This window comes from Mobula hypostoma, chromosome 8 (assembly GCF_963921235.1).
Source record: "Mobula hypostoma chromosome 8, sMobHyp1.1, whole genome shotgun sequence".
NCBI lineage: Eukaryota > Metazoa > Chordata > Chondrichthyes > Myliobatiformes > Myliobatidae > Mobula > Mobula hypostoma.
This window is the reverse complement of record NC_086104.1, coordinates 47,575,215-47,587,708: the sequence shown is the minus strand read 5'-3', so window position 1 is coordinate 47,587,708 and position 12,494 is coordinate 47,575,215. Positions and strand designations below refer to the sequence as shown.

At 42.8% G+C, this 12,494-nt stretch overlaps 1 protein-coding gene across 4 annotated transcripts in view; it reads right to left on the bottom strand.

The window, feature by feature from the left end:
- LOC134350514 (tyrosine-protein phosphatase non-receptor type 14-like) overlaps nucleotides 1–12,494 on the bottom strand; it is a 263,210-nt gene that overhangs the window by 41,904 nt on the left and 208,812 nt on the right. For all 4 annotated transcript variants that reach the window (XM_063055788.1, XM_063055789.1, XM_063055787.1 and 1 more), the window contains 5 exons: nucleotides 12,370–12,440; nucleotides 8,028–8,115; nucleotides 3,281–3,369; nucleotides 2,738–2,825; nucleotides 1,452–1,534 (listed from right to left, as the gene is read on the bottom strand). In XM_063055788.1, coding sequence (XP_062911858.1) covers nucleotides 1,452–1,534; nucleotides 2,738–2,825; nucleotides 3,281–3,369; nucleotides 8,028–8,115; nucleotides 12,370–12,440 — 419 coding nt within the window. The remainder of the gene's footprint in view (nucleotides 1–1,451; nucleotides 1,535–2,737; nucleotides 2,826–3,280; nucleotides 3,370–8,027; nucleotides 8,116–12,369; nucleotides 12,441–12,494) is intronic.

Here is a 12,494-nt window from a genome sequence, read left to right as displayed (position 1 = left end):
TTTTCTGCCTTATTTGCATCATCCAGCATATTTTCCCTATTAATTTCATTCAGGATTCCAATTAAATTATGTATAATTACTTTTTTATTTATATATCTTAGTAACATTTCATTAAAACAGTAAACTTATTATTGTCCATTCAGAACTCTTGTGACCCCAATTTTTTTGTTTTTTAGTTGTGGCCCCTGTAAAATCCAGCATGGCCAATATTGAAAACCACTGATTTACAAGTTCAGCTGTTTTTGGAAATAGTGGGGACTATCAATTCCTTTGTTATGTCAAAATCCAGAAGGCCATATTGCAATTACTATTTTCTGAAAATATTATTTCAGCAACAATAAGCAAATACCACAGAATGTACAAAAATGTTAATTGTGATCTATTTTAATTGTTTGACTATGGGAGAGTCTGAAAAACACAAAATCTAATTCACAGTGGTAATGGCTATAATATTTCCTTAACATGAAAGCTAGGTCACTAAAATGCAATCACAAAATATTTCTGTAATTCAAAATTAATTGTAATAATTACTTAGACTTCATTTGGCAGTATTTTAATGCAAATTAAATATTAGGAAATCCAGAAATGTGAAATCATCTGCTGTGTGATATATGTCATGAAACTATTTTTATTCAGAAATACTGTTTTTCCTTGCTAATACTTACAGGCTATACAAAACAGTGTTGGCAGAGGCAAAGGAAACAGACAGGCAAGTCTGATTCTGAGCTCTGAGAGGTATAAAATTGTGGAGATTATTAATTGGCGATTTCTATTATCTAAGACCACATGCTATGGAATTCATCCAGAATCACATAATGTGATCCTCAAGGGAAGGCAACAAGACCAATGAAAGAATGATGCCAGGGCATAAACTCTTCCCTAATAAAAAATGAATGTGACTGATTCATTACTGTTGGTCCGTGGACAATCCCAATAGTCATATTATCTGATTTTAAGTCCACAGGTTTACCCACGGCTCATAAGAAAAACATAATTAGTGCATTCCTGACGAAGGGTCTCGGCCCGAAATGTCAACTGTACTTCTTCCTATAGATGCTGCCTGGCCTGCTGTGTTCCACCAGCATTTTGTGCGTGTTGCTAGTACATTCAATACTGTATGACAACTAACAACTATTGAAGTTTCTGTAACATTTTGTTTGCAAAAAGAACAAACTATCTCCCCAGTAGCTCTTCGATTAATTTCTGTCAATTCAAGGACGTCTATGAATGGGCTAGAATTCTTTATAATAGGCCCTCTAGGGTAAGTTACAAAGAATGACTAGAGGCGAAAACTGCCATCTCCTATGAAAGGCAGCTTGACCCACAGAGTATTTCCAATGACTTCTGTTTCATTTTAATCAGTCTGGTTGAAAGTAACAATGTGATCAGGCAAGTAATCTACTTCAGATATGCTGTACATGGAATTGAAATGTGATGCTCAGAATACTCACTCTGTGCAAATTTTGTTCTGTTTGTAAAATTTGTGCCTTGCTGTGAACAACCGTGAGATGTATTTTGCCATTTCAATGTCATCCTGAGGGTTAAAGAAAAACAAATTAATATTGCAATTACAATTATCACTTCACTCCACCTGTAGGTTTAAAAATACTTTGTATATGCTCTGTTAGGAATATATTTAACATCATTAAGTTTGAAATATTAATAATCCAGTGAATTTCACAACAGAAACAATGAATATATTAATAAATTTTCATGTTAAAAAATATCAAGTCGAGTTGTTGTAGTGAGCTTCTTCAGGGTCAGTCAGTCAGTCCGTGGGTGCCGTCCCAAATCCGGGATTGGCAGCTATGCACCTCCATCTTCTTCGATCTTGAGACAGCACCGAGTACAGCCTCTCCTCCAGTTTGTTCTCGCTGGCCGCCTTGACACCGCCCACCGCCGCCCCCACCGAACCCGAGTCCGAGGCTATATTGGCCTCCAGCCGCGGCCGCTTCTTTGAGCTCGGCCCTTCATTAGGCGGAGGCCTTGGGCAGGTCCAGGCACACGGTGCAGCGCCCAGGTTCATCATCTCTCCTCTAACTAGGTGCATAGCATTCCTCAGGGTACCTTGTTTTAAATTAACACCATGGAAAAGTGAGAAGATGTAGCAGACTGCTCGCCTTTAGAGGAACATCTGAAATTTTCCTCTTTTCTAACACCTCGCAGCAGCTAACCGACCAATAAACTATACCTGTAGAACATATACATTTCCTTAGCTGCCTGGTACACCCAAGGAGCAAAAGGACTGTATTATAATGTGGAATCTCAGTGCTGCTCCTGTTAAATGGACAGTGTTTTCCTCACTCCAAATCCTACAGCTGCACCAATGATATCAGTGTGTTTTTTTTAAAACTAGAGTTGCCACTGCAGAAGTGAAAAAGGGTCATAAGAGAAGGGCTGGGCGTAGAAATTGTGCCTGATGCCCAAGGATTACTCATAGAAGATAGGGTCTTGTCGAATTTCTGAAGTAATGTGAAATAACTTAAAGATAATCATCATATTTCTCTTCAGGTTATCAATTTTCAATTGCAAAATGCTGGGAAAAAGGTATTATGTAATTGAATTACTGGGCTACAGTGCTGGAAGCTAGGACAAGAGGTCAGAAAAGATCAAAAGTATTATAGATAATTCTTTTTAGTTGACGACCAGACCCAGAAGGCAGTGCTGAAGTATTACTGACGATCACAGTACTGCAAAGAGGTGTGAAGAGCATAGTAAAATAGCTCCAGATACTTACTGTGTGAAACAAAACAGTTTCTTCTTTGCTTGTTAATTCTACATTAATTGAAGACTTATTGTGTGTAATATTTCCAACCTCATTCCACCTGTGGGTTTAAAAAGATCTTGCATTATTGCACGTTTGAATTTTATTTTAAGAGCTTGTCAGTTCAGACAATATTATCTATTTGACCAATAAGCACCCCAGTCTTATTGGACCATGCACTGAAAATGATGGGTTTTAGCCTGAGTGTCCAAAGAAAATCACTCAATCTGAAAACTGACTAATAGGAACAGGAACAGTGCCAAACGTAACAGAAGGAAAAGTTATGCAAGGACTCAGCATATATAGTCCTGGCACATACTTCTGTGCTCTCAGAACAGACTGTTGTTGGGTCACTTGCCCCTCCTCCCGACTTATCAATGACACTGTATAGGGCACTATATAAAGCAAAAACATCTACTGAGGGGCAACTGAAAAGAAGAACAAACATTCCCAACACACTTCAAAGTTCAAATCAGAATTACACTTGAATGTCTACGCTTTTATATCTGTGCTTACCTATATGTTGTAGTTGGACGTCCATTCCTGTGCTTTACAAATATTCCCATAAAGGAAATGCCAATAAAAGCATCATTTCCAATGCTGTCCTGTTAAAAGAAAGCAAGCATTCATGAAAATGATGAAGCAACATGACATCTGACATTCATTCCGCAGTAATTCTGAGACCAGCATATTTCAGTTTTCCAGCCCCTCATTTAATATCTCCTTACTGAAGGAGAAAAGGCAGTAAGGTTTAGGCACGAAACTGGCACAAATCGTGCTTGAGGAGCAACTTGGATTGGCTCCAGTTTGCCTACCGTCACAACAGGTCAACAGGAGATGCCATTTCATCAGCTCTTCACTCAGCCCTGGAACATCTGGACAGTGGAGGTGCATACATCAAGATGCTCTTCATTGACTACTACAGCTCTGCATTCAACACCATCATCCCCTCAAAACTAATCAATAAGCTCCAAGGCCAAGACCTCAATACCTCCTTGTGCAATCGGATGCTCGATTTCCTCACTTGTAGATCCCAGTCAGTTCAGATCGGCAACAACATGGCCTGCACAATATCCATCAGCGCAGGTGCACCACCAGGCTGTGTGCTTACCCCCCTGCTCTACTCGCTTTATACTTACAACTGTGAGGTGAAGCACAGCTCTAATGCCATATTTAGGTTTGCTGCATATAGGAGGGAGATTGACAACCTGGCTGAGTGGTACCACAACAACTTCTCACTCAACGTCAACAAGACAAGTCAGCATTGACTACAGGAGAAGGAAACCGGAGGTCCATGACACAGTGCTCATTGTGGAATTAGAGGTGGAAGAGGGTCAACAACTTTAAATTCTTCATTGTTACCATTTCAGAGGGTAGGTCTGGGTTCAGCATGTAAGTGTCATTACAAAGTAAGTACAGTGGTACCACTACTTCCTAACGGGTTTGCAAAGATTCAGCATGACATCTAAAACTCCTAACAAATTTCTATAGATATGCGGTGGAGGATATATTGACCGGTTGCATCACAGCCTGGTGTGGAGACACTAATGCCAGACAATCTGACAAAAAGAAATGGGTACAGCCCAGTCACAGTAAAGCAGGATAACAGCATCCATCAACAAGGACCCCCACCAACCAGGTCATGCTCTCTTCTTGCTGCTACCTTCAGGAAGGAGGTACAGGAGTGTCAGGGCTCACACCACCAGGTTCAGGAACAGTTATTACCTCTTAATCATTAGGCTCCTGAACCAAAGGCGATAACCACTTTCCCAACACTGCACTGTTCCCACAATCTTGCGACTCATATTCAAGGACTCTTCAATTCATGTCCTTGAAATTTATTCATATTTTTCTTTTTTTTCTCTCTCTCTCACTCACTCATTTTGTTTGGGTTTTCTTTTGTATCTTTGTAGTTACTATGAATGCCTCCAAGAAAATTAATCTGAAGGTTGTATGTGGTGATATACAGTGGCAGGCAAAGGTTTCGGCACCCCTGGTCAAAATTTCTGTTACTGTGAATAGCTAAGCGAGTAAAAGATGAACTGATTTCCAAAAGGCATATAGTCAAAGATGACACATTTCTTTAATATTTTAAGCAAGAAAACTTTTTATTTCCATCTTTTACAGTTCTAAAATAACAGAAAAGGAAAAGGGCCTGAAGCAAAAGTTTGGGCACCCTGCATGGCAGTACTTAGTAACACCCCCTTTGGCAAGTATCACAGCTTGTAAACGCGTTCTGTAGCCAGCTAAACGTCTTTCAGTTCTTGTTTGGGGGATTTCCACCCATTCTTCCTTGCAAAAGGCTTCTGGTTCTGTGAGATTCTTGGGCCGTCTTGCATGCACTGCTCTTCTGAGGTCGATCCACAGATTCTCGATGATGTTTAGGTCAGGGGACTGTGAGGACCATGGCAAAACCTTCAGCTTGCACCTCTTGAAGTGGTCCATTGTGGATTTTGAGGTATGTTTAGGTTCATTATCCTGTTGTAGAAGCCATCCTCTTCTCATCTTTGGCTTTTTTACTGACGGTGTGATGTTTGCTTCCAGAATTTACTGGTATTTAATTGAATCTGCTGTTATTTAATCTCCAAACATATCTTTACTCATTGCGGGCAAGAAGTTCTATTTTAAGTTCATCAGTCCACAGGACTTGTTTCCAAAATGCATCAGGCTTGTTTAGATGTTCCTTTGAACCTTTTGACTAGAACTTTATGGCCACAATGAGCAAAGGTATGTTTGGAGAAAAAAGGGTGCAGAATTTCATGAAAAGAACCTCTCTCCAACTGTTAAGCATGGGGGTGGATCGATTATGCTTTGGGCTTGTGTTGCAGCCAGTGGCATGGGGAACATTTACTGGTAGAGGGAAGAATGAGTTTAATTAAATACCAGCAAATTCTGGAAGCAAACATCACACCGTCTGTAAAAAAGCCAAAGATGAAAAGAGGATGGCTTCTACAACAGGATAATGATCCTAAACACACCTCAAAATCCACAATGGACTACCTCAGGAGGCGCAAGCTGAAGGTTTTGCCATGGCCCTCACAGTCCCCCGACCTAAACATCATCGAGAATCTGTGGATAGACCTCAAAAGAGCAGTGCATGCAAGACAGCCAAGAATCTCATAGAACTAGAAGCCTTTTGCAAGGAAAAATGGGTGAAAATCCCCCAAACAAGAATTGAAAGACTCTTAGCTGGCTACAAAAAGCGTTTACAAGCTGTGATACTTGCCAAAGGGGGTGTTACTAAGTACTGCCATGCAGGGTGCCCAAATTTCTGCTTCGGGCCCTTTTCCTTTTTTGTTATTTTGAAACTGTAAAAGATGAAAATAAGAAGTTTTCTTGCTTAAAATATTAAAGAAATGTGTCATCTTTGACTTTATGCTTTTTGGAAATCAGTTCATCTTTTACTCGCTTAGCTATTCACAGTAACAGAAATTTTGACCAGGGTGCCCAAACTTTTGCATGCCACTGTATGTATTTTTGTAATAAATTTACTTTGAACTTTGAACTTCAAGGGCCTCACAGAATTCCCAACATTTACCTGGCAGGTGCCCTACGGCAAGTATCCAGTTCTTTTCTAAAACACCATCAAGATCCCAAATACATTTCTGGATCCAAGTTCTAATGAACCCTTCACCCAAGACCAATCTTAAAAGCAGGAGTGCTTGAATGGGAAAATCAACAAAAATGGATCAGGAAAGGGATGGTCTACATTTTAACCTTATATACCTGCTAATCAGGTTGAAAAATTTCCCCAATAATTAATTTGGAAGCATTATGAAAATGATCTTGAATCTAAAGAATTATGCCGTATATGATTCACTACTACTGAAATATAGAATTAGCAACTGAGCAAGTACAGGATAAAGCAGCTTGAAAACACTTCACTAAACTTCTGGATATTATGCCGGTCCAGCTAATTAATTTTTTTGGAATCCTAGAAGGAATGCTGCTGGATGGTACTTAACATTTCAAAAGACATACTTAGCATTCTTGAATTACTAAAGCTCTTACAATTGTTCAAGTAACTGTTAAAATGATAATAATGCTAACGGTAACAACCTTTACAATACACTTGGGTGATACCAGCTTCAAGTTACTTCTGTTTCCTCAGTATAAACTTTTTTTTTGCAGAAGTAGGTATTCCTCTCTCCTTCCCCCATCACCCACTACCCAACAGAAAGATTGAGCAGTTCATAACTACATTTGGAACCAAAGCCAAATAATTGAATGGCATGCTTTAATCATTTAAATCTTAAAGCTATTAACAGTAGACCATAGCATAGTTCCTTATGGAAATGAACCCCCTCTGAAATCTTCTGGTTTTCCCCTCTGCAGCACTGTAAGTGCTTTCCTTACAACGTGTCTGCATTATTGTTTGTTGAAAATTGGAAAGAGGAACAGAAAATGCTAGAATCTCTCAGTGGGTCAGGCAGCATCTGTGGAAAGAGAAACACTTAACATTTCAGATCTAAGATCCTTTGCTAAAATTGGAATAGAAAACAGCAAATCACTTTCTCTGATGAAGGGACCTCAGTCTGAAACATTAACTCTGCTTTTCTTTGCAGAATCAGAATCAGGTTTATTATCATTGGTATGTGTTGTCAAATTTGTTAACTTAGCAGTAGCAGTTCAATGCAATACATGATAATATAGAAAGAAAAATGAATCAATCATTAACAGTAAGCATATATATGTATATTGAATAGACTAAAAGTAGTGCAAAAACCGAACTTACATATTTTTAAAATAAACAGAGGTAGTGTTCATGGGTTCAATGTCCATTTAGGAATCGGATGGCAGAGGGGAAGAAATTGTTCCTGAATCACTGAGTGTGTGCCCTCAGGCTTCTATACCTCCTTCCTGATGGTAACAATGAGAAGGGGACATGCCCTGGGTGGTGGTGGTCCTTAATAATAGACATCACCTTCTTGAGGCACTGCTCCTTGAAGATGTCTTAGGTACTATGGAGGCTAGTACCCAAGATGGAGCTGACTAATTTTACGCCTTTTTGTAGCTTCTTCCACAGATGCTGTCTGGCCTGCTGAGGGTTTCTAACATTTATTCTGTTTTTATATCACTCTGAAAATGGACATCAATCCTCACTGATACAGAATATTAAATTCTATTTCAGATTTTTTTTTGCATTGCATCAGTCGCATGAGAAGTGTAGTTTGAATACAGCAGCAACTAAATTTACAATGCACTAGTAAAATGCTTAAACATAAGAAAAACTCCATCTGAAGTTAAGTTAGCTTCTGATTACCTTGGCCGGAAAACTTTCTTGCCCAAAGCCTTCAAGTTGTTCCACCTCCTTGATATATAGCAACTCTGCCTCTGCAGGTGGCATCCCACTAGAGAAGACAACAAACCCTTAATAACAATGGTGTTTGGAATTCAAAGTATAAGATATCAGAGAAGATCAAAAAAAATTGAAGAAGAAAGAATTCTCAAAGAGAAAAGAGAGGTTCAAAGAGAGAGGTTCTTATCTACGCAACATACATCAAAGTTGCTGGTGAACGCAGCAGGCCAGGCAGCATCTATAGGAAGAGGCGCAGTCGACGTTTCAGGCCGAGACCCTTCGTCAGGACTAACTGAAGAAAGAGTGAGTAAGGGATTTGAAAGCTGGAGGGGGAGGGGGAGATGCAAAATGATAGGAGAAGACAGGAGGGGGAGGGATAGAGCCGAGAGCTGGACAGGTGATAGGCAAAAGGGGATACGAGAGGATCATGGGACAGGAGGTCCGGGAAGAAAGACGGGGGGGGGGGGGAATGACCCAGAGGATAGGCAAGAGGTATATTCAGAGGGACAGAGGGAGAAAAAGGAGAGTGAGAGAAAGAATGTGTGCATAAAAATGAGTAACAGCTGGGGTACGAGGGGGAGGTGGGGCCTAGCGGAAGTTAGAGAAGTCAATGTTCATGCCATCAGGTTGGAGGCTACCCAGACGGAATATAAGGTGTTGTTCCTCCAACCTGAGTGTGGCTTCATCTTTACAGTAGAGGAGGCCGTGGATAGACATGTCAGAATGGGAATGGGATGTGGAATTAAAATGTGTTAAAATGGACTCCAGCAACGACCATGGACACCTTCACAGCGATTGTGCAACCACCAACTGCGACTCCAGCCTTGAACTCCAGGCCGGGTCTTTATGTGCTGCTGCTGTGACTCCCGTCTCCCCTTCCCCCACCACCACTCTGCAACCCCGTCTTCCTCAGATACCACCGTCAGCTCCTGGGCCCTCAGAGGCTCCATCTTTCTCTCACCCCAACCCTCCCCTCTCCACTGACACCCCCAGCCTCCCCCCTCCCCCCTCTGATCCCAGCTCTCATCCGTGCCGGGTCTTTACCATCCCCTCCGACCTTCAACTGTCGGAGGCAGAACGCTCTGTTCTCAGTAAGGGCCTCACGTTTGTCCCCCTTCGCCCACACCTCAGCGAGTTCCGTGTTCGCCACGATGCGGAACTTTTCTTCCGCCGTCTCCGTCTCCGAGCCTACTTCTTCGGCAAGGACTCTTCCACCCCCACCGATGACCCCTTCTCCCATCTTCAACCCTCCTCTTCTTCATGGACACCCCGCTCTGGTCTTCTGCCTGCTCTGGATCTCTTTATTGCCAACTGCCGACGGGACATCAACCGTCTCGACTTCACCGCACCTTGTCCCCATTCCAACCTCACTCCTTCCGAACGCTCTGCTCTCCACTCCCTCTGCACTAATCCTAACCTTATTATTAAACCCGCTGATAAAGGGGGTGCTGTTGTAGTCTGGCGTACTGACCTCTACCTTGCCGAGGCACAGCGACAACTCGCGGATTTACCTCTTATTTACCCCTCGATCGTGACCCCACCAAGGAGCACCAGGCCATTGTCTCCCACACTATCAACGACTTTATCCGCTCAGGGGATCTCCCATCCACTGCTACCAACCTTATAGGTCCCACACCCCGCACTTCCCGTTTCTACCTCCTACCCAAGATCCACAAACCTGCCTGTCCTGGCCGACCTATTGTCTCAGCTTGCTCCTGCCCCACCGAACTCATTTCTGCATACCTCGACACTGTTTTATCACCCCTTGTTCAATCCCTTCCGACCTATGTTTGTGACACTTCTCACGCTCTTAAACTTTTCGATGATTTTAAGTTCCCTGGCCCCCACCGCTTTATTTTCACCATGGATGTCCAGTCCCTATATACTTCCATCCCCCATCAGGAAGGTCTCAAAGCTCTACGCTTCTTTTTGGATTCCAGACCTAATCAGTTCCCCTCTACCACCACTCTGCTCCGTCTAGCGGAATTAGTCCTTACTCTCAATAATTTCTTCTTTGGCTTCTCCCACTTCCTCCAAACTAAAGGTGTAGCTATGGGCACCCATATGGGTCCTAGCTATGCCTGCCTTTTTGTTGGGTTTGTGGAACAATCTATGTTCCGTGCCTATTCTGGTATCTGTCCCCCACTTTTCCTTCGCTATATCGACGACTGCATTGGCGCTGCTTCCTGCACGCATGCAGAACTCGTTGACTTTATTAACTTTGCCTCCAACTTTCACCCTGCCCTCAAGTTTACCTGGTCTATTTCCGACACCTTCCTCCCCTTTCTAGATCTTTCTGTCTCTGTCTCTGGAGACAGCTTATCCACTGATGTCTACTATAAGCCTACTGACTCTCACAGCTATCTGGACTATTCCTCTTCTCACCCTGTCTCTTGCAAAAACGCCATCCCCTTCTCGCAATTCCTCTGTCTCCGCCGCATCTGCTCTCAGGATGAGGCTTTTCATTCTAGGACGAGGGAGATGTCTTCATTTTTTAAAGAAAGGGGCTTCCCTTCCTCCACTATCAACTCTGCTCTTAAACGCATCTCCTCCATTTCACGTACATCTGCTCTCACTCCATCCTCCCACCACCCCACTAGGAATAGGGTTCCCCTGGTCCTCACCTACCACCCCACCAGCCTCCGGGTCCAACATATTATTCTCCGTAACTTCCGCCACCTCCAACGGGATCCCACCACTAAGCACATCTTTCCCTCCCCCCTCTCTCTGCATTCCGCAGGGATCGCTCCCTACACAACTCCCTTGTCCATTCGTCCCCCCCATCCCTCCCCACTGATCTCCCTCCCGGCACTTATCCGTGTAAGCGGAACAAGTGCTACACATGCCCTTACACTTCCTCCCTTACCACCATTCAGGGCCCCAAACAGTCCTTCCAGGTGAGGCATCACTTCACCTGTGAGTCGACTGGGGTGATATACTGCGTCCGGTGCTCCCGATGTGGCCTTTTATATATTGGTGAGACCCGACGCAGACTGGGAGACCACTTTGCTGAACATCTACGCTCTGTCCGCCAGAGAAAGCAGGATCTCCCAGTGGCCACACATTTTAATTCCACATCCCATTCCCATTCTGACATGTCTATAAACGGCCTCCTCTACTGTAAAGATGAAGCCACACTCAGGTTGGAGGAACAACACCTTATATTCCGTCTGGGTAGCCTCCAACCTGATGGCATGAACATTGACTTCTCTAACTTCCGCTAGGCCCCACCTCCCCCTCGTACCCCAGCTGTTACTCATTTTTATGCACACATTCTTTCTCTCACTCTCCTTTTTCTCCCTCTGTCCCTCTGAATATACCTCTTGCCCATCCTCTGGGTCACCCCCCCCGTCTTTCTTCCCGGACCTCCTGTCCCATGATCCTCTCGTATCCCCTTTTGCCTATCACCTGTCCAGCTCTCGGCTCTATCCCTCCCCCTCCTGTCTTCTCCTATCATTTTGCATCTCCCCCTCCCCCTCCAGCTTTCAAATCCCTTACTCACTCTTCCTTCAGTTAGTCCTGACGAAGGGTCTCGGCCTGAAACATCGACTGCGCCTCTTCCTATAGATGCTGCCTGGCCTGCTGCGTTCACCAGCAACTTTGATGTATGTTGCTTGAATTTCCAGCATCTGCAGAATTCCTGTTGTTTGCGTTTAGGTTCTTGTCTACATCGGTTTTTACACGATCAACACTGTCAATTGATAGTGTTAAAACAATGATTCACTGCTGGGGCAAAAAAGCTGCAGATGCTGGAATATGAAATGATACCATAAAATACAGGAAACAGTAAGCAGGTCAGATGGCACTTGTGGAACAAGAAACAGAATTGATGTTTCAGGTTCAGAATCTTTTAACTTAAACTTGAAAGGTAACTCTTAACACATATTGCACACATGCTGGCAGACCTGTTGACTGATTCTAGCATTTTCTGTTTTTATTTCAACTGTGCATCTGCGTTTTGATCCAATATTAGTTTTTCAAAGGTATTCACTCCTAGAAAACAGAATAGAATTATACCTTGCCAATCTGGTCAACGCTCAAGGTTAGGATATTCTATAATGCAGTAATTTTGATACACTGATAGTAAGATATTTAAAAATAAACAAAATGAAAGCAAGGATCTGTCCAAAGCAGTCTCATGAATAAGCACAGGGGCATGCTTACAAATATTTATAAAGTGGTATCAGACTATAACACAGCATCTATTCTTAGTATTCTGATGTGACAACCATCAGAAACTGAGGTCTTATAAATCACTGTACCTGGTTATCTGGCCTAAATTCTGCTGCACAGAAGACCTTCTTACCTGTAGGCCTGGTGTTGCATTGCTACCTTCCTCGTCATTTCCTCCAACATCCGTTCATCCTGAGTCCAGTCCTGTAAACATATCACAGAAGAATAAATCTTCCACCCTATTCGGCATACATATTA